At 40.7% G+C, this 22,292-nt stretch overlaps 1 protein-coding gene across 1 annotated transcript; it reads right to left on the reverse strand.

The window, feature by feature from the left end:
• Positions 1-9,783: 9,783 nt before the first annotated feature.
• On the reverse strand, positions 9,784-21,289 carry ccdc13 (coiled-coil domain containing 13). Its single transcript, XM_024391334.2, has 16 exons — positions 21,130-21,289; positions 19,509-19,729; positions 19,013-19,161; positions 18,661-18,803; positions 18,301-18,387; positions 17,962-18,075; positions 17,772-17,876; positions 17,457-17,627; positions 17,132-17,308; positions 12,565-12,771; positions 12,227-12,324; positions 11,968-12,030; positions 11,696-11,842; positions 11,190-11,344; positions 10,968-11,061; positions 9,784-10,556 (listed from the first exon to the last, which is right to left on the reverse strand). Exons 2-16 carry the CDS (start codon positions 19,691-19,693, stop codon positions 10,382-10,384), a joined length of 2,070 nt encoding a protein of 689 aa, XP_024247102.1. The 5' UTR covers positions 19,694-19,729; positions 21,130-21,289; the 3' UTR covers positions 9,784-10,381.
• Between the last annotated feature and the right edge of the window lie 1,003 nt (positions 21,290-22,292).

Consider the following 22,292-nt stretch of genomic DNA (forward strand, 5'->3'; position numbering starts at 1 on the left):
TTACTCTGACCCCATCCTCCCAATTAAGGTGCCACCAACCTCCTGTTGTGTGTGTGTTTGTGTGTGTGTGTGTAGCGTCAGTATGCATGTGTGAACACGTCATCTGTGTGTGTGTGTGTGTGTGTGTGTGTGTGTGTGTGTGTGTGTGTGTGTGTGTGTGTGTGTGTGTGTGTGTGTGTGTGTGTGTGTGTAGCGTCAGTATGCATGTGTGAACACGTCATTTGTGTGTGTGTGTGTGCGTGTGTGTGCGTGTGTGTGCATGTTGGGGTGTCAGTGTAAGTATGTGTGAATGTGTGGGTAGAGTCCAATGTGTGCAAAAAAGGGTCAATGCAGGTAGTCCGGGTGGCCATTTGATGAGATATTTAGCAGTCTTGTTTAGCAGTCTTATGGCTTGGGGTTAGAAGCTGTTCAGGGTCCTGTGGTTTATTAGTATCAGCAAGTTAGGTTCCGCATGCTACGGGGAGAGACTTGGGAAGCCTAGAGAATATAATCAAATGTAACATCATTAGTCACAGCTGTGACAATCAGAAACCTTTTCTTGAAGGTTAGAAATGGAACCTTTAGGACGCTATCAAGAACCCTTTTCCTACGGTCCTATAAAGAACCATTCATAAAATGTTCTATATAGCTCCAAAATGGAAGAATGTTCTTTAAAGGACCTTTCTCAATCTCAAAGGTTCTAGAAATAACCCTTTTGAAGAACCATAAAGGGTCATTTTTTTTTCTGCGTAGCCAAACAGTATTGTTAAAATTCTATAGGCTATATTGTTTTGTTAACTGACAAGTTGAATCAGGTGTGCTAGATCTGGAACTGCTAAAGTTCCCAGAGGAGAGATTTGAGAGCCACTGATTTAGACATCAGTTCTTAAATGACACAAGGCCATATATGTCTTTCTCAAGACACTGACACTGGCCATAGTCATATTTCACATGTAACGGCATAACACAACAGATTACATTAACTGGAATGACATTCTCACGCACTGTTGAACAAATAGAGCTGTGCACAAACCACACCCCAAAAAGTGCTAATGAGATGCCATCCCTACATTTTCATTATCACTAAAACAGCAAAGAACCCTTTTGTGAACTGCAAAGAACCATTGAGAGGCCCAAAATGTTCTTTGAGTCATTATTGTTCCACATAGAACCATTCACCAATCCCAAAGGATACTGGAGGAACCCTATTTTCTTAGTGTGTAGGACACCTGATAGAAGCCAAAATTACCAAAGAAAATATGAAGAGAAACATGCAAAAACAAAATGAAATACCTCTAGCCTATATTATTAAAATACAAATATGAAAATAACTTTAGACCTTGTCAACCACTTTAAAAAAAAGGTTGATGACATCCACCCCTCACACCCTCAGCCTACTGAGTCCACAGGTCCCACTCACACAGAGCTACCCTACGACTTGACCTTTTTCCCCTCTCTCTCTCCAGGTGAAATCCTGCTACTAGTGATGTCCAGCCACCCGACAACCTGCCCTCTCGACCCCATCCCCTCTATCCTTCTCCAGACTACCTCTGGAGACCTCCCATTCATCACTTCCCTCATCAACTCATCACTGACCCTCTGACTTCTATATGGCCAGAGTTGCTCCACTCCTCAAGAAACCAACACTCTTCCACTCTGAAAACTACAGACCGGTATCCCTTCTTTCTATTCTTTTTTATATATATATATACACACAGATATATATATATATTTATAGATATATATTTTTTTCTTCACATTTTCTTTAAAAAAAACGTTTTTTTTGTTTAAATGTTACCCCATTTTTCTCCCCAATTTCATGGTACCCAATTGTTTTAGTAGCTACTATCTTGTCTCATCGCTACAACTCCCGTACAGGCTCGGGAGAGACAAAGGTTGAAAGCCATGCGTCCTCCGATACACAACACAACCACGCCGCACTGCTTCTTAACACAGCGCGCCTCCAACCCGGAAGCCAGCCGTACCAATGTGTCGGAGGAAACACCTTGCACCTGGCAACATTGGTTAGCGCGCACTGCGCCCGGCCCGCCACAGGAGTCGCTGGTGCGCGATGAGACAAGGCTATCCCTACCGGCCAAACCCTCCCTAACCCGGACGACGCTAGGCCAATTGTGCATCGCCCCACGGACGTCGCGGCCGGTTACGACAGAGCCTGGGCGCGAACCCAGATTTTCTTCACATTTCTTCACAAACAGTACATTTATATTTTCCAACTGGGCTATACATTTGGGTGAGTTTTTTTTCTTGCCTGAGTAGCCTCGTTTTACTGCCAACAAAAAAAATTAAACCATCTAGTGTTCAGCCAAATAACAACACACTGTCAAATACAGGTAGCTGAGTAAAATAATTAACATCCAATCACATTAACCGTTACTCTCTCACGGCAAACCTTCACTCTTGCGCAGACATTTAGAAACGAAACATGACAATTAGAAAAATAAGCCACAGAGTTTTTTGAGCGAGAATAAAGACAACTTTCAACTAGTAAGACATGTATAAAAGCAATAGGTACCATTAATAAGAAGGGACTAGAAGCGTTTTATATGGTATGCTACGGAGTGGCTTGGACAGGCAAGCCCCATACTATTGTGGAGGACTTAATTCTTCCTGCTGCCGTGGATATGGCTGGGACAATACCGGGGGAAAAGGCCAAAAAAAACTATACAGACAATGCCTGCATCAAACAACACTGTTTCACGACATATCAGTGACATGGCAAGAGATGTTTTGAAACAATTACTGTTTCGCATACAAGCCAGTGAATAATATGTGTTACATCTGGATGAATCAACAGACGTGGCGGGCTGGCACAACTGCTAGAACATATCTGTTACGTTTATGGGGGGTCAATTAAGGACGACATCCTCTTCTTTTTTATTTATTTATATATCTGTTATTTTACCGGGTAAGTTGACTGAGAACACATTCTCATTTACAGCAACGACCTGGGGAATAGTTACAGGGGAGAGGAGGGGGATGAATGAGCCAATTGTAAACTGCAAGCCACTGGAAACCAGGACAACATGAGAGGATATTTTTTACAGTACTGGACAGCTTTATGACATCAAATGGACGTTGGTGGTCAAGATGTGTTGGTATCTGCTCAAAAGCCATGACAGGGAAACATAGTGGAGTGGAAACGCATGTGCATGCAGTTGCTCCCGAAGCCACTTGGGTACACTGCAGCATCCACCGAGAGGCTCTTGCCGCCAATGGAATGCCTGACAGCTTGAAAGACATTTTGGACCCGACAGCAAAAATTGTTAACTTTGTTAAAGCAAGGTCCCTGAACTCTCGTGTATATTCTGCATTATGCAATGATATGGGTAGCGGCCATGTAACGCTATGACAACATACTGTGTGCTGGTAATCAAGGGGCAAAGTAGTGACACATTTTTTTGAATTGAGAGACGAGCTTAAAGTCTTCTTAACTGACCATCATTTTCATTTGTCTGACCGCATGAATGATGAGTTTCTCACACAACTGTCCTCTCTGGGTGATGTTTTCTGTCGCCTGAATGGTGTTAATCTAAAATTATAGGGACTCTCCGCAACTATATTCAATGTGCGGGACAAAATTGAAGCTATGATTAAGAAGTTGTAGCTCTTTTCTGTCTGTGTCAACAAGGACACCACACTGGTCTTTCCATCATTGTATGATTTTTTTTGTGTGCAAATGAACTCAAGCTTATGGACAATGCCAAATGTGATATAGCGAAGCACCTGAGTGAGTTGGGTGCGCAATTACGCAGATACATTCCCGAAACGGATGACAGAAACAACTGGATTCGCTATCCCTTTCATGCCATGTCTCCATATCTGAACAAGAGAGCCTCATCGAAATTGCAACAAGCAGTTCTGTGAAAATGGAATTTAATCAGAAGCCACTGCCAGATTTCTGGATAGTGCTACGCTTAGAGGTTCTTGCCTTGGAAAATCGCGCTGTTAAGACACTGATGCCCTTTGCAACCAAGTACCTATGTGGGAGTGGATTCCCGGCCCTCACTAGCATGAAAACTAAATACAGGCACAGACTGTGTGTGTAAAATGATTTAAGACTGAGACTCTCTCTAATACAACCCAACACTGCAGAGTTATGTGCATCCTTTCAAGCACAACCTTCTCATTAACCTGTGGTAAATGATTCACTTCCCCACGAGCCGGGTTGTGACAGAAATTCACACTCATTCTTATGTTTAATAAATGTATCATATAGAGTGTGCTAACCCTGGTGCTAGATGTGGTACGCATCTGGAGGTTGAATGTTTGAAGGGGTTCAGGACTGTAAAAAGTTTGGGAACCACTGCTCCGGATAATATCTTCTGCTAAATGACTCAAATATAAACGTAAAAGAGAGTATTCCCTAAATGGTCCTCCTCCTGTCATAAACAATACTGTATCTGTATCTGTTTTGCCATGGCACCGTGATAAGACCGGCCATATCCGCCAGACATCTGTCGGTGTGTTGCCATGGAGCAGTGTGCGTAGGAGTTGAGCGAAAATGGTCGCTAGGCCTGATTCCCATCTACCCTGCCTAACTTGATAAGAGATGACTCTTGGCTGCTTTCAGACATCAACTGGAGTAAAAAAAAAAAAGGACTTCTGCGTCAGTGGCTATGGCAATTCCTGTGGCAGACGCCTGCTTGATCATCCTTAAATCCTCAGCCATGAAAAGTACATGCCACTTTGACATGAGTGAGATTATTGGTAGTAACATGTGTGGAGTCTGCTCAGTGAAAGGTGAAATAAGTTAAATGGTCATTTTCCATAAAGACTACTATGATACTACTATGATAGTAGCTTCTGTCACAGGCTACTATGATAGAGTTGGGTTAAGCTGACAATTTGACCAAATTGGTAAATCACACAAAATGTTGTGCTTCCATTCATTTTCAGAATAAATGTTGTTTTTTTGTAGGCTGGCACATTTGCCATTAGGTGAATGCTCAGAAAACATCTAATCTTTGATTACTTTTGAGAAATGTGTTCTTCCTGGAAATTAAAGCAGCGCATGCTGTACATGTTAAAAGATTAGTCTGGAACACAAAGCCCACTGGGCACATACTGGTTGAATCAATGTTGTTTCCACGTAATTTCAATGAAATTACATTGAACCAATGTGGAATAGTTGCTGAATTGACATCTTTCCCAGTGGGAGGCTATGAATAACAAGTGACAACTGAAGGGATAATTGTTTTGTATAGAAGATAAAGCTGCACAAATGAATATATTTTGTCTGTAGTGAAATCAGATGAAATGTTAATTACATTAAATTAAATGATAATTCACGGTCAACCTCGTTTCAAAATGGAAACAGAATTGACCATACTGCCATCTAGTGACATGCACTGAACGTAAATTAGGACCCTGCACATTGTCAGCTAACCCATCTACACATTTTACATTGAAGGGGCACTATAACCACACGAGTTAAATTGGTACAGCATTCTCACTCACATGTGCAACAAATATATTATCTTACAAGGCACACCTTAAAATATATTAACAAGCCAGAATCAACAATACAATGCACCCACTAGTGGTCAAAATGTTTTTTTTTCCACTCCAAAGATAAGGTACAGTACTGTATTCTGTGTGGTGGAATTGCAGTACCATTCGAAATACAACAATTTTCCCACAATGCACCATAATTTACAGCATACAGCAACGTTAGTTCTTTTCACTGTTGATAATTACCTAACAATACCTTATAAATGAGTTTTCTGTTACAGTGTAGCCTACACCTTTGTTGTAAAACCACGGCCTTGGCTCGCTTTCCTCCCTACTTACTGTAAACGAACAGATTAGGAGTCAGCTGAAGCAGCGTGTTTATTTTCTTTCCATTGCATGTAAATGAGAAAGTTGCTACAGTGGGAATGAATGGACTCATAGAGGGGCACACATTACTGTCCGTTCGTTTTCAGGGCCTAGAGAAATGTTCACACACGCACACATACACAGTATCCCTCAAATACTGATGGCTAACTTTAACCTCTGCGTTCACAGCTTGGGTTGTTGACTTTAGTTTCTGGATGCAGTCAATGGTCTGGAGGTAGCACTGGTCCAGAACGAGGGGGAATACCTCTGAGGAGAAGGATGGAGAAAGGAGTCATTGAAACCTGGAATGACAAATAGGTCAGCATGTTTACGTACTGCTGTGTTTACACAAGTTTGTTTGGCTTGGTGGGTTATTGGGCATTTTGGAATAAATCTACACCTTTCTGCGTAATCCAACTTTCATACAACAATATAAAAACTGTTTGGTTCAAATGTAATTTATTTGAAAGTGATGACACTCCTTTAATTTCTAAAGCCATCAGGAATAGGTATATTAATACTAAGGCTACATAGGGGTTTGTTTATTCCTTGGTGACACAGGAGTGACTGACAGCTCTGCATATGAATACAATTTAATATTATATATAATTGTATTCCTTAGCAACTTATATGAGCTGTCAGTCACTAACTGAAGTGAGCAATAACTTTAGAGGAAATGATGGTTTCATTTGTGCAGATTGACTTGAAAGGGGATTTCAATCAAGATCATGCATGTTTGGTACAGCACAAGTGTCAAATGTAAATTGGTAATTAAGGAATACTCGGAATGCACACATCATCCACTGAGTCGTCACATGGTTTGAAGATGTTTCTGTATTGTTGTGATGCATTTATTGGATGTAACAACTCTTCGCTCCATCAACAAAAGCTGTGAAGTTTATTTTATACAAAAGCAGCACCGTTGCAGTGAGAGCCACAAGTAGCAAGTAAAGTCCTTTGATGTCTTACCTAGTCATGGTCACAGCTAACTAAAACGCTGGTAGTAGAACACTACATAGAGTGCCTCACCTTCAATCCTAGGAGGTGTGCATTGCAACACAAGCAGTTTTTTGTTTCTCGCAGTATAAAGGCTTTCTTCATCACGTCCCAAAGTCTGATATTTTTGTCTTGTGGCACTTTTTCTCTTTCGCTCAGTCCAGCCGGGACCCGCCAATCTCCCACAGGGTTCTGGGAGAAATAGTGTGGTATTTCAAGCAGCACACTAACTCAGCCATGGGTTTAAATTAAGCGTGATGTGGAGGGGTGGAGGGAGGGAGAGTAGAGGGGGAGCAGGGGGTTCTGCTGAAATCCTTTTGGCTAACATAGTAAGAAAATAACTCGGATGTTAGGTTAGGGGTAGGGGCCACTCCCACAAGTATACACAGTCCAGTAGACAGTTTTTTGGAATCCACTAGTGGAATGAGATGCACAGGTCATATATTATATATACAGTGAGCTCCAAAAGTATTGGAACAGTGACACATTTTTTGTTGTTTTGGCTCTGTACTCCAGCACTTTGGATTTGAAATGATACAATGACGATGAGGTTAAAGTGCAGACTGTTATGTTTAATTTGAGGGTATTTTCATTCATATCGGGTGAACTTTCTCACTCATTATTCACGATTCATTCAGGATTATCCGTAATCATGGTAGCATCCACATGAATGTAGAAGTGTTTAGAACCATATTCTATTGTTATTTACAATAAATGTGACTCCAAAATGACACAATAAATTATTTACCATTCATTTCTATTGGGCACAAAATAATCTGAAACACAACCAAAACAAACAGCAAATGCATCCAACAATTTTGTAGAGTCACAGGCTTGATGTAGTCATTACGGGCTAGGAATATGGGACCAAATACTAAACTTTTGACTACTTGAATACACATGTAATTGAATTTGTCCCAATACTTTTGGTCCCCTAAAATGGGGGGACTATGTACAAAAAGTGCTGTAATTTCCAATGGTTCACCCGATATGGATGAAAATACCCTAAAATTAAAGCTGAGTCTGCACTTTAACCTCATAGTCACTGTATCATTTCAAATCCAAAGTGCTGGAGTACAGATCCAAAACAACAAAAAATGTGTCACTGTCCCAATAGTTTTGGAGATCACTGTATATACAGTAAGCATTGGGAACATGCTCTAAGGAACCGACAGTATAGACTGGCAGAGCGGGGAGTTTGTGTAGCTTAATGTCTACATTCGTTTTCAACCACTATTCCCCCACATCTGGTTTTAAGTCAGAAGTGATTAGCTGCGATAGCTTTGAATAATGTTAAACTATTGAGGAACTTTACTTTCTTTACTATTTGGTTTGGGGCTGTCAAATATTTATGTGTGATACTGTAGCCTGGATACAAGTATCTGGGAGGATCCATGTTGAAACTTAAAGGTAATTTCAGATTGAGCCGTCATAAAAAAAAATAGTCAGACTCCAGTCACCCAAGTCATAGACTGTTCTCTCTGCTACCGCACGGCAAGCGGTACCGGAGCGCCAAGTCTAGGATCAAAAAGCTCCTTAACAGCTTCTACCACCAAGCCATAAGACTACTGAACAATTAATTAAATGGCCACCAGGACTATTTACATTGACCCCCCCCCTTTGTTTTACACTTCTCCTACTTGCTGTTTATTATCTATGCATAGTCAATTTACAAATGACCTCGACTAACTTGTACCCCCGCAAATTGATTCGGTATCGGTACCCCTGTATATAGCCTCATTATTGTTATGTAATTTTCTTATGTTACTTTTTGATTTTATTTAATTTTTTTACTTTAGTTTATTTACTAAATATTTTGTTAAATCTATTTCTTGAACTGCATTGTTGGTGAAGGGCTTGTAAGTAAGCATTTCATGATAAGGTCTACACCTGTTGTATTTGGCGTATGTGACAAATAAAATGTGATTTGATATGCAGCGTTTACCGTGAGACAGCAGGGAACATTGCCTTTAATTATCAATGTGTTATGAAACAGATCTTCAGCGATATGGATTGAATAGAGCCCTAACTAAACATTAGCATCTTAACTGTGATGTGTGTTGCAAACACACTGCGGCCCACTGTACCATATCTTACAAACACACTGGAGCCCTCTTGACTATATCTTACAAACACACTGGAGCCCTCTGTACTATATCTTACAAACACACTGGGGCCCTCTGTACTATATCTTACAAACACACTGGGGCCCTCTATACTATATCTTACAAACACACTGGAGCCCTCTGTACTATATCTTACAAACACACTGGAGCCCTCTGTACTATATCTTATAAACACACTGCAGCCCTCTGTACCATATCTTACAAACACACTGGGGCCCTCTGTACTATATCTTACAAACACACTGCGGCCCTCTGTACTATATCTTATAAACACACTGCGGCCCTCTACCATATCTTACAAACACACTGGAGCCCTCTGTACTATATCTTACAAACACACTGGGGCCCTCTGTACTATATCTTATAAACACACTGCAGCCCTCTGTACCATATCTTACAAACACACTGGGGCCCTCTGTACTATATCTTACAAACACACTGGGGCCCTCTGTACTATATCTTACAAACACACTGGAGCCCTCTGTACTATATCTTACAAACACACTGGAGCCCTCTGTACTATATCTTATAAACACACTGGGCCCTCTGTACCATATCTTACAAACACACTGGAGCCCTCTGTACTATATCTTACAAACACACTGGGGCCCTCTGTACTATATCTTACAAACACACTGGGGCCCTCTGTACTATATCTTATAAACACACTGCGGCCCTCTGTACCATATCTTACAAACACACTGGAGCCCTCTGTACTATATCTTACAAACACACTGGGGCCCTCTGTACTATATCTTATAAACACACTGCAGCCCTCTGTACCATATCTTACAAACACACTGGGGCCCTCTGTACTATCTTACAAACACATCTATATCTTATAAACACACGGCCCTCTGTACCATATCTTACAAACACACTGGGGCCCTCTGTACTATATCTTATAAACACACTGGGGCCCTCTGTAGTATATCTTACAAACACACTGCGGCCCTCTATACTATATCTTACAAACACAGGTGCTAAGACGACGACACTATTTTGACATGACAGTGACATTTAGAAAAGAAAAACACCTATGGACAAGTCCACGCATACACATCAAATAATGCAGACACAACCTATACGCACTGACCAGTCATGCAATCAACAATAGGAACCACTGTGTAACATCTTCATGTCAAAGTTGATAAACCTTTTGGTCCGCAGGTGCCAAGTTGGCTTTGATTGGCTTACTCATATTCACTACATGGGGGCAATCAAAGCAGGTTGTCGTCTTTTAGTGGTCAACAGAGTTAGCAGGAAGCAGTCAGGAAACCAGGAACCAGTAATTACATTGTATTGCTGAAGCAGACAGGCCTGCTCCATTCCTGTCCTTCCTCAGAGTTGATATGACTGGACAAGAGGAACTTAAGGTTTTTTGGGGACGTGGTTAAAGTCCAGCAGGTTAAGCAGCCAGGGCCTTTAATACAGCTAGCTAACTAATTCTCCTGGTTTGTGTCTCTGTCCTGCTTGTGTTGTCGCAGCGCCTGCAGAAAGACGTGCTTGACTTGGTTCATCATGTCACTGCAGAGCTGCAGGTCCTCAGCCTTGGCCTGGAGAGTGCTCCTCAGCTCAGCCCTCAGAGCCTCGTTCTCCCCCTGCAGCACCGCCAGCCTTGGGGACAGAGGGAGAGAAACACACAACAACACGTCAACATGGTTGTGTGCTTCAGTCAAGAAGGAGTTTGTAATGTATGAATACCCTCTGTGTTTTTTGAGCTGTTCTTATTCTTCATAGAAAGTAAAACTCCAATGTATACATGTACAATGTGTCTGACTCCCAATTGGGCTGATACAGTACATGTACAGTATGTCTAGTATGTCATACTCAGTATTCTTGTGAGTTTCTAGTTTGTTATATTCTCTATTCTTGGGTGTAATCTCACTGAAGACGTTCAATCTTATTATAATTGAACAGTCTGGAAATACACACTGTCAATCTGTGACAGACACAGGGTCACCCCCCCAGGAGTTCGAGGAGAGACAGAACAGAAGACAAAAAAAACAAACACTAAGTCAGACTCACTGGGAACTTAGTTCAATGACTTGGGCCTCCCTGGAAAGGTCAGGAGGGCTTCGAGGGGATGATGATTCCCTCTGTCTCCCACTAGACGAGGCTCCTGGGATGGTAGAAAAGAAAATAACAATAAAAATAAGACGGAAATAGCAGTTATGGATCAATATAAATCCCATTCTCAGTCTTGTCACTGTTAATGTTATAGATCAGTGTGCCTACCCTGAGACTTACCTCCAGTGCCCTTGTTGCTAGTTTTTCTGGGAGTCAATCCTTTGCCCAGATCCAGCTTTGCTTTTTCTAGCTGCTGCTCTAGGGCTACGGCCCTTCTGCGTTCTCCTTGGAATTTTTGCTCTGCCCCTAGGCACCTCTGCTTCCCTTCCTCCTCCCTGTCATATCAAACACACCAGCCCAGTCTCTTACTACTATATCCCAATCAAGACAAAAACCTGCCCATTTTAAAATGCTGTGTTCTTTTTATATATCTGAAAGGTGTAGCCAGTAACAAAGCCTGTACTTTTATTTCTGCCAACCGAGGTAGTCATGATTGCGGTATTATGTTTAAAAACTGCATGATCATCATGAAAATTCCCATCAGATACTGTAATCTGGTCATTACAAAGTAAGGAGGCTTACATTTCCATGCCGGAAAGATGTAAAAACACAAAGGTTAACAGAGAGGTTGAGAGAAAGCAGTAATAATGGAAATTAAATCCATTGGTAGTTGCTGTACGTAATACCTGGATTGCTGGAGCTTGACAAGCTCTAGGAGCCTATCTCTCTCCACACAGGCAGCCTCACAAAGGGTCCGAAACTCTGTACACTCTGCCTTCAGGTACCTGACCTCCTCTGAACAGTTCTGACAACCCGAAGGAGCTCCTGCATCTCTGAGATAGTAGTGGTAAATTGTATCAGTAGGTGTAGTCCACCACAAACAGGTTTTATTGTACATCGAATAACAGTTAAAAACATTGGATGATTTGTACCAGATGTTACGGAGGCTAAGACTTACCTGACCTCTAAACTGACCCCAGCTGCTGACTCCACTAGTTTATGTCCAAGTTTAGATACTGAACTATGCAAGAGAAAAAAAACATGCATTTAGATAAATAATACATCAATATAGTCATTGCACAATCAATGACACTATCAACTGATAATTGAATAATTTGTAAGCAAGGTAGATGAGTCATATCCCTGAATGTACTATAATATTTGACATTTATGACACAAGATTATCTTATATTTATGACTCCCACTTGCACACATACCGGGCTGAGCTAATCCTCTTACTGCTGTCTCCCCCTGCTGTCAAAGGCCAGAAGCTGCCAGTGGTCGTCTTGGGGCCTGATTGACCGCCTTCCTCTCTCTGCAACACATTTACAAAACCCATTCTGTTTAAATTCCAGTCCTGAATTCCATAGGTCAGTTGCATTTGAAAAAATGCTACCATAAAGCATCATTGCTACATTTTTCTATATTGGAAGCGACTGGAAATAAATGGAACTAGCCCAAAACGCTGAAGCCAAAACTCTCAGTAACTGAGAGTTTTGCACTGACATCAATCACTAGAAGTCTTTATCTCCTTGCAGAATCACAGTCAGTTTACCTTTAAGGACAGTTGCTGTATCTCGTCCTCCAGCTCTTTCACTTTGGCCTCCCTCTCGAAGACCATGTGTTTGAGCTGCTGGATGAGGGATGTGTGTCTCTGGGCCTCGCTGCTCAGCTGCTGCCCCAGGTTCTGCTGGCTCTCCTTGGTCTGCGCGTCCTGCTGGCTCAGCCTTCCCAGCACCTCCTGCAGCTGGCTCTGCTGCTTCTACGGTGCTCACGACAGGACAGACAGGGGGACAGGGGCGGGAGAGGGGGCAGGGGACAGGTGGAGAGGGAGACAGGATTAGGGGGACAGGATTAGGGGAGGACATGTCAAGGGACACTTCACTCTAGAAACTTGTGTACTACTGTATGTGTTGATAAGTGAAGTGAAGCATCAGCATATTACTAACTAAGTTAGTAACTGATGCATCAAACTGATTATTCTGTGATGTGTATATGTATTTGATGTTGGCAAATGCAGTAGGTCTACAGCATTATTTATTTACCTATTTTTAATCATCAGAGAGTGCCCATTGAGACCAGTGTCTCTTTTACAAGGGAGCCCTGTATATTTCATAAAATACATCAAAAATAAAATACAATATAAAACAGCACAACACATATTGCACAGACAAACATAAATCTACGCAATATACATAAAACACAGTCAACTAAAACAAACACATTCTTCATTATAAAAATCCTATGTCCTCTGAACTGCCCTAGGACACTAACGCATCTATTTGAAATGTATTTTGGAGTTCATTCCAAACATGTGGAATAAAGAAACCTAAAGGCTGACTTACCGAACTCTGCAGACACAAAAGGAGTCTCCAGACTTAACCAACCCTGTAAGCGATAACTTGTCATTTTAAATCTTAATAGTGAAGTTCGGTGGAGAAGGGCTTAGGGCTTAGTTAGGTGGAGAAGCTTGTGGAGAAGGGCTTTGTAAACAAAAAGAGAGTAATGATGTGATCTACGGGACTTCAAAGAGATCCAGCCAAACTTTTAGTAAAGAATACAGTAAAGAGTATTAAAACGCTCCTGTGATAAAACGAAGGGTGCTATGAAAAAAGCAACTGCACTTTGATAAATAGAATCACCATAATCAAGAACAGGTAGAAAGGTTGACTGCTTCCTGCTGACTAGTGAGAGACGAGGTCTGTTTCTGTAAAAAAAAAGTATATCTAACAAGGTTTGTTTTTCAAACAATAAATCATTGTCAATCCAAATACCTAGGTATTTGTATGCAGGGACTCGTTCAATTATAGATCAATCCGATGAGTGAAGATGTAATCCATCTGAGACAATGTTATGAGAACTTGAAAATATGGGCTCCTTTGGGATTCTGGCAAATATATCTACTTCCCCAGTGTCAGATACCATAGACTTCTAGTCATTGTGCTAACGCTAGTTAGCAACTCCCTTCCAACTGCACACAGAGACATAAAAATGCACACAGAGACATAAAAACCATATCCACGAGTTCACCTGACTCTGGGGAAGTAGATAAAGAGAGAACGGTTCAGAATATAAGTGATCAATGAAAGAAAACCATGAAAATACATATCGCCTTTTTAGATGTAAAAATACAATACCAAAATTATGATGTATATTATTTAGGGTTAGGAAAGTACAGTGCCTTGCGAAAGTATTCGGCCCCCTTGAACTTTGCGACCTTTTGCCACATTTCAGGCTTCAAACATAAAGATATAAAACTATTTTTTTGTGAAGAATCAACAACAAGTGGGACACAATCATGAAGTGGAACGACATTTATTGGATATTTCAAACTTTTTTTAACAAATTAAAAACTCAAAAATTGGGGCGTGCAAAATTATTCAGCCCCTTTACTTTCAGTGCAGCAAACTCTCTCCAGAAGTTCAGTGAGGATCTCTGAATGATCCAATGTTGACCTAAATGACTAATGATGATAAATACAATCCACCTGTGTGTAATCAAGTCTCCATATAAATGCACCTGCACTGTGATAGTCTCAGAGGTCCGTTAAAAGCGCAGAGAGCATCATGAAGAACAAGGAACACACCAGGCAGGTCCGAGATAATGTTGTGAAGAAGTTTAAAGCCGGATTTGGATACAAAAAGATTTCCCAAGCTTTAAACATCCCAAGGAGCACTGTGCAAGCGATAATATTGAAATGGAAGGAGTATCAGACCACTGCAAATCTACCAAGACCTGGCCGTCCCTCTAAACTTTCAGCTCATACAAGGAGAAGACTGATCAGAGATGCAGCCAAGAGGCCCATGATCACTCTGGATGAACTGCAGAGATCTACAGCTGAGGTGGGGGACTCTGTCCATAGGACAACAATCAGTCGTATATTGCACAAATCTGGCCTTTATGGAAGAGTGGCAAGAAGAAAGCCATTTCTTAAAGATATCCATAAAAAGTGTTGTTTAAAGTTTGCCACAAGCCACCTGGGAGACACACCAAACATGTGGAAGAAGGTGCTCTGGTCAGATGAAACCAAAATTGATTTTTTTGGCAACAATGCAAAATGTTATGTTTGGCGTAAAAGCAACACAGCTCATCACCCTGAACTCACCCTGAACACACCATCCCCACTGTCAAACATGGTGGTGGCAGCATCATGGTTTGGGCCTGCTTTTCTTCAGCAGGGACAGGGAAGATGGTTAAAATTGATGGGAAGATGGATGGAGCCAAATACAGGACCATTCTGGAAGAAAACCTGATGGAGTCTGCAAAAGACCTGAGACTGGGACAGAGATTTGTCTTCCAACAAGACAATGATCCAAAACATAAAGCAAAATCTACAATGGAATGGTTCAAAAATAAACATATCCAGGTGTTAGAATGGCCAAGTCAAAGTCCAGACCTGAATCCAATCGAGAATCTGTGGAAAGAACTGAAAACTGCTGTTCACAAATGCTCTCCATCCAACCTCACTGAGCTCGAGCTGTTTTGCAAGGAGGAATGGGAAGAAATTTCAATCTCTCGATGTGCAAAACTGATAGAGACATACCCCAAGCGACTTACAGCTGTAATCGCAGCAAAAGGTGGCGCTACAAAGTATTAACTTAAGGGGGCTGAATAATTTTGCACGGCCAATTTTTCAATTTTTGATTTGTTAAAAAAGTTTGAAATATCCAATAAATGTCGTTCCACTTCATGATTGTGTCCCACTTGTTGTTGATTCTTCACAAAAAAATACAGTTTTATATCTTTAAGTTTGAAGCCTGAAATGTGGCAAAAGGTCGCAAAGTTCAAGGGGGCCGAATACTTTCGCAAGGCACTGTACTTATGAATAATAAAAAAAAAAGAACAGGGTTGGAGAGCCTGTCACATTCGTCATATTGATGAGACCAAGGCGCAGCGTGATGTGAATACTTTCTTCTTATTAAACGAAGAACACTAAACAAACTAACAAAATAACAAATGAACGTGAAGCTATAACACGAGTGCTGACATGCAACTACACATAGACAATAACCCACAAAACCAAAATGGCAACCTAAATTGGATCCCCAATCAAAGATAAACAGCTGCCTCTGATTGGGAACCAATTCAGGCCACCATAGACCTACATTTACCTAGACATACTAAAACCCCATAGATATTCAAAAACCCTAGACAAGTGGAAATACACATACCCACCCTCGTCACACCCTGACCTAACCAAAATAATACTGAAAACATAGATAACTAAGGTCAGGGCGTGACAGAGCCTTTACTCACAAAATATGTTGGTGAATAAAAAAAACAGTGGTTTGATTCACCCTGAAATTGCCATATTCAATTGTTCAATCCATGAAATATTGGAAGGTGAGAAAAATGTACAATAGGGGTTGAACAGTAGTCCTTTTAATCTACCATAATAATCCTCACTAATCAGAGAACTGTGATGACAATGGTACAGTTGTGAACCATGCGCCAGGGTCCAGCTTTAAACTGCTACGCATGGTGAGCGTTCCATAATTATTCAAATAGGCTACATATCCCAAATTATTGCTTATATTTACAATCGCCTTAGCCAAACGGCTTACTCATTTACCTACCTTTTATCAATTTGTAAACTACAACGCATGGAGGATGGTGTTATTTCTATCAGAAAAAAAGAAAGTAGATGTTGTTCCACTTGGAACCGACAGGTTGCGCAACATTATTCATTGTTTCATCGCACGTAAAGGTGGTGGACTTATGAGGGAATTAAGTCAAGGTCAGAATACAGCGTATCAGTAGACACACCTCCGCCACACCTTCATTTATTTGATCTCCACACCGAACAAATAGCGGGTGAATTGCATACTATTCTCATGTTTAAGTTCAAGGTCAGAATATGCGTAGAGCAAAAGTGCATAAAAAGGCAATTATGTTCCATTTAGCGCTTAACTCAGGTTGAAATTCTTCCCATGATGCACTCAAAGTTCTAATATGATATACCAATATAACGTACATGGGTTCATACTAGTATTTGAAACTTATCTTTAGAATGGAAAAGTCACAAAAGTGCAAACCATGCCCATCTGGCACTTGAGACAGGCTCAATCAAACACTCAAAGCAGTTCAAAGAAAAATATTTGAACCCAGGTCTGCTAACATACCAGTAAGGCATCCACCAGCTCATCATCATGCTTTCCTTTGTCCAGCAGGGTGGAGATCTGGGCCTTCAGTGATTTCACCTCAGTGCTCAGGTTTTTGTTTCTGGCCTTGGAGCCCTCCAGCTTCTTCTTCACATCCTTGTGGTCCTTCATGAGGGAATCATAGTCCCCCGTCATCCTCTAACCACACATGCCAGGAGGAGAGAAGCAGAACTAAGGCTGGAGTTCAATTAAACCTCAAAATCTCAAAAGAGCTACTGTGTGAATACCACAATGCAGGTTTGATTGAACTGTCAATCAATTGTCAATCAAGTCTGGCTCTTCCTACCTCCAGAGTTTCTCTCTTCTCCCTCTCCATATTGCGGATGTAGCTGAGGTTCCTGTCCTGGGGGGGTGTCTTCTGCAAGGCCCCGCCCCACAGTAGATCCTCTTCAACGCTGACGAATGACGGCTGCTTCCTCTGAGCTGATTGGCTCAGCTGCTGCTCCAGGTCCCGAACCTGGGGACAAATAAACAACAGAGAAACATTAAAATGGATACATTGCAGTCTACAAATCACCTTGTATGTATTTTAAGAGGTTATTGTGTGATCAATATTCTGTGCCTCGAAAGTTCTTCCAATGACAGCAGGCAGTCAGCTCACCCTAATCTGGAGAGCCAGTATCTGCTGGGAGCGACCTCTCCAGTTCCCTGGGCTGGTCAGTAGCTGCTGGATGCTGACTTCCTCTCCTATCTCACTGGATAACACCTACAGTAGGAACAAAAGCATGCCTGGAATAGTATGCCATAAGCTTTGAAATGTTTGAACTTTTAACAAACGGCTGTATACACACCTTCTGAGCTATTTTCAATTCCTGCTTGACAGCTTGAATCTGGTTTCGATATTCTGTCATCTTGAATTGTGCAGCAGATAGTTTTTCCTGTAGAGATTTTACCACTGGACTGTTCTGTTGGTGAGAGGAACACAGTCATAGCTGTCATTGAAAAGTCACAATATTGACACAAATACAATTAGCCGGGTTTGCTTAGAATAAACATGTACAAAAGGTTTTTGCTAAAATGCAATCACAACTACAACAACATAAGCATTTCTATGTGGCAGTGTTCTCTTGAGTATTGGCTCATATTTGTTCACGGCTTAAAAATGATGATTAGTCATTAAGACTAATTACCTCCTGGAAGTCCTGGGATGACCTCATGTCTTGTGGCTTTACATCCATCTTCTTCCCAGGAGGACTAAGCAACAAAGCACTCTGGAGCTAGAGGATTTAACAAAATTGCAATGATTTTAATTACTTACCCATCCAGTCAAGAGCTTACATCATCAGTCTATAAAGCAATACTGCTGACAAATGGCCGATTGGGTCAAGAAGTGGAAAGTCTCGGGCATTTATGTATAAAATTGGGATTTTGCATCCAAATGTCATTGTCAATTGACAGACTGGACATGAGATGGAATTCGGGTTTGTTACAGTTGTTGACTCTTCGTTATAGCAATGTTAAATGATAAGTTCTTTAAACATCCCATTTACCTCTTTCTCAAGCTCTTTCACTCTGTTGCTAGTTTGTTTTGCTTTAACTTTTTCTCGTTCCATTTCAGAAGCAAACTCTCGATTCCTCTTAGAAAGCTCAACAATCTTGGTAGCTGCCGCATCACCTGCCAAGCCAGATGTACCTTGGACAAGATAGTCATAAAATCACACAAAAAAGGACATATGCCACTTTAGACAACATTCCCAAAGTCAAATGGAGCTCTGAAAGTGAGAATAAAACAAAGACAAAAACATATATATCATAATTTTACTCTGAAAGTAGCCAAATCCAATGCTTATCAACCCAAAAGATAAATTGTTCATTCAATTTGTTTCATATACTGTACAATACCTGCTAAAGCCAGCCTGTCTTCCTCCCTCTTCTTCTTCAGATGTTTAATCTCAAAGTCTTTCTCGCTCACTAGTTTGAATAGTCGGCCATTTTCATCCCTCAACTCCCTCACCTGGTCCTGCAAATGTTCATTTTCATTCTGTAACAGCCTGTGGGGATTAAAAACCCATTAAAGTCAACATTTTAATATGGAGGATGATAAATTCCCTCCAATTACAAACGACAATAACAACAGTCATATTTAGGTTTATGAAAGTTCTCCCCTAAAAGACCCACAACTTGCATTGTGCTACAATTGCTATTTCAAAGCTAATGAAAGCCTTAGTCCAAAACAATTGCTCCAAACACTAATCCATTTGGGTAATAATGAGATAGGTACATATAATTAATTCATAATGCTACAATGCCTAGAGTAAGCATAATGTTAGGCTGTATTGGGGGAAGAAACTTTGTCTAACTTTAATAATATAACCTAATAATATTTCATAGAGCTCACTTTTTACTACAATCATCCGCGCGATGAATGTCTAGCTGGGACAGGTCCAGATTGTCCTGGATCTCAGTGGCCTTCTGCTCCTTCTTCTGTTTCTCTAGTCTTCTCTGGAGACGCTTCTCTTGTTGCTCCTGCAGAGCCTGGAACTGTAGACGAAGGTTATCCTTTAGTCCATCATCTTCTTCCATGTTGTACAGAAATGTTCAACCCAGAAATTCCAGTCCCTTGGTGTTGAAAATAAATGTTAACACTTAATTTGGCTGACAAAACAAAGAAAAGGGTAGCTAGCTAACTAACACCGTTAATTTGGGGTCCATTTAAATGATGTAATGCATTCTTAATGACATGCATTTACATGGTAGTTACATAGGAACGTACAGTTGACCTAGACCTGTATTTGAAATGCTAATGTGTACAGTTACAGTTACGTGCTAATTTCCATGAAACACAAACAGGAGCTAGAACAGATCAAGGTAAAAATGTGTTTAATATTGGATCTCCGGTTTTCTCTCGTCAATAGCTATTGAATCAAGCATGCTATGACTATGAAGATGGTCGATTCTGAATAAGGGGAAGATGGAGAAAACACCACAGCTTTGTTTTGGTTGAAATGTATTTTTATATTATTATTTGTAGCTTTCAATCTTCAATAGCTCTTACACAAAGCGTGCCATGACTATGATATATTCTGAATGAGGGGAGGACGGACAAAGCTCCCTTGCTTTTTTCTCTCTAGAAATTGCATTTGTATTTTTTTTAATGTTCAATAGCTCTTACACAAAGCGTGCCATGACTAAGAAAAGTATACAGTGCATTCGGAAAGTATTCAGACCCCTTCCGTTTTTCAACATTTTGTTATGTTACAGCCTTATTCTGAAATTTATTAAATTAACTGTTTTCCTCATCAATTTACACACAATACCCCATAATGACAAAGCGAAAACAGGTTTTTAGAATTTTTTGCACAAAAAAAAAAAAAGAAATACACACGGCACATAATAATCTCTCCCTTTGTGTAAGAACTATTGAAGATTGAAAGCTACAAACAAAAAAAAAGAAGATAAATAAATCTACCTAAATAAAGCTTTTGATTTTGTCCATCCTTCCCTGATTCTGAACATATCAATTTAATAGCCATGGCACACTTTGTATAAGAGCTATTGAAGATTGAAATCCCAAAATCGTATTATTACAAAAATAATAATAAAAGGTGTGGATATTTCTCCATCCAGACGATTCAGAATATACCATCTTTATAGCCATGGCATGCTTTGTTCAATAGTTATTGATGAGAGAAAATCTAATATTCACCGAATATCCTAAAATATCCTCGGTCTACAACGGTTGTAATAGAGAGAGGAGGGGTGGGGTGGTTATGGTTACAAGACACTAGACCTACATCCAAACAAAATATGTTTTAGTAATTAACAATTCACTTCGTGTAAAGTATGCTTAGGCCTAGTCTCAGAGGTTTTAAACCTTACTAGCATCATATTTTAAGATAGCCCGGCGTTGGCTAAGGACGTTATTAAGGTCAGCTAACTAACGTTAGTTTAGCTAACTTAGCTAGCGAACGTTAGCTGTTATAACAGGCAGGAGATTAAACTATTAATTTACAACTCACCTTTGTAACAACGTTCTGCGTCGAGCTACAACATAACAATACACAGGTTGCTGAACAATTGAGATATATGTGGTTATAAGCTTGACATGGCACAGTTCACGAAACGTGTGTAGAGCTGTTTTGGTATTGGTACACTTCCTCGTCCGATCGAACGCTAGTGTATCCATGGCAACGGGTCCCTCCTTGGAGGCACGCACCGCGCAACAGGTGGGGAGATTGCAAGCGGTGGCACATGCAAGTGTACACCATAATGAGTAAGTGAAAACATGTTTTTAGAAATATTTGCACATTTATCGAAAATGAAATACAGAAACATCTAATTTACATAAATATTCACACCATTGAGTCAATACTTTGTAGAAGCACCTATCTTGGTAAGTCTCTAAGAGCTTTCCACACTTGGATTGAGCAACATTTGCCCATTATTCTTTTCAAAGTTATTCAAGATCTGTCAAATTAGTTATTGATCATTGCTAGACAACCATTTGCAGGTCTTGCCATAGATTTTCAAGTAGATTTAAGTCAAAACTGTAACTCTGCCTCTCACTGTCTTCTTGGTAAGCAACTTCAGTGGAGATTTGGCCTATCACTTTACCCCTACCTACATATTACCTTAATTGCCTCGACTAACCTGTACCTCCGCACATTAACTCGGTACCGGTGCCCCCTGTATATTGCCTTGTTATTGTTATTTTATTGTTGCTCTTCTTTTTTTTAACTTTAGTAAACATTTTTCTTAACTCTTATTTTTCTTTAAACTGCATTGTTGGTTAAGGGCTTGTAAGAAAGCATTTCATGGTAAGGTCTGTTGTATTCGGTGGCAAATACAATCTGAGTTGATGAGTGGCCATATCTGTTTTCGGGCATAAACTACATGACCAGAAGTATGTGGACACCTGCTCGTCGAACATCTCATTCCAAAATCATGGTTATCAATATGGAGTTGGTCCCTCCCCTTTGCTGATAATACAGCCTCCATTCCACGATATGTTAAAACATTGCAGTGGAGACTTCCATTCAGCCACAAGAGCATTAGTAGGGTCGGACACGGATGTTGGGTGATTAGACCTGGCTCGCAGTCGACGTTCCAATTTATCCCAAAAGTGTTCGATGGGGTTGAGGTCAGGGCTCTGTGCAGGCAAGTCAAGTTCTTCCACACCGAT

Source organism: Oncorhynchus tshawytscha, linkage group LG28 (genome assembly GCF_018296145.1).
Source record: "Oncorhynchus tshawytscha isolate Ot180627B linkage group LG28, Otsh_v2.0, whole genome shotgun sequence".
Classification (NCBI taxonomy): domain Eukaryota; kingdom Metazoa; phylum Chordata; class Actinopteri; order Salmoniformes; family Salmonidae; genus Oncorhynchus; species Oncorhynchus tshawytscha.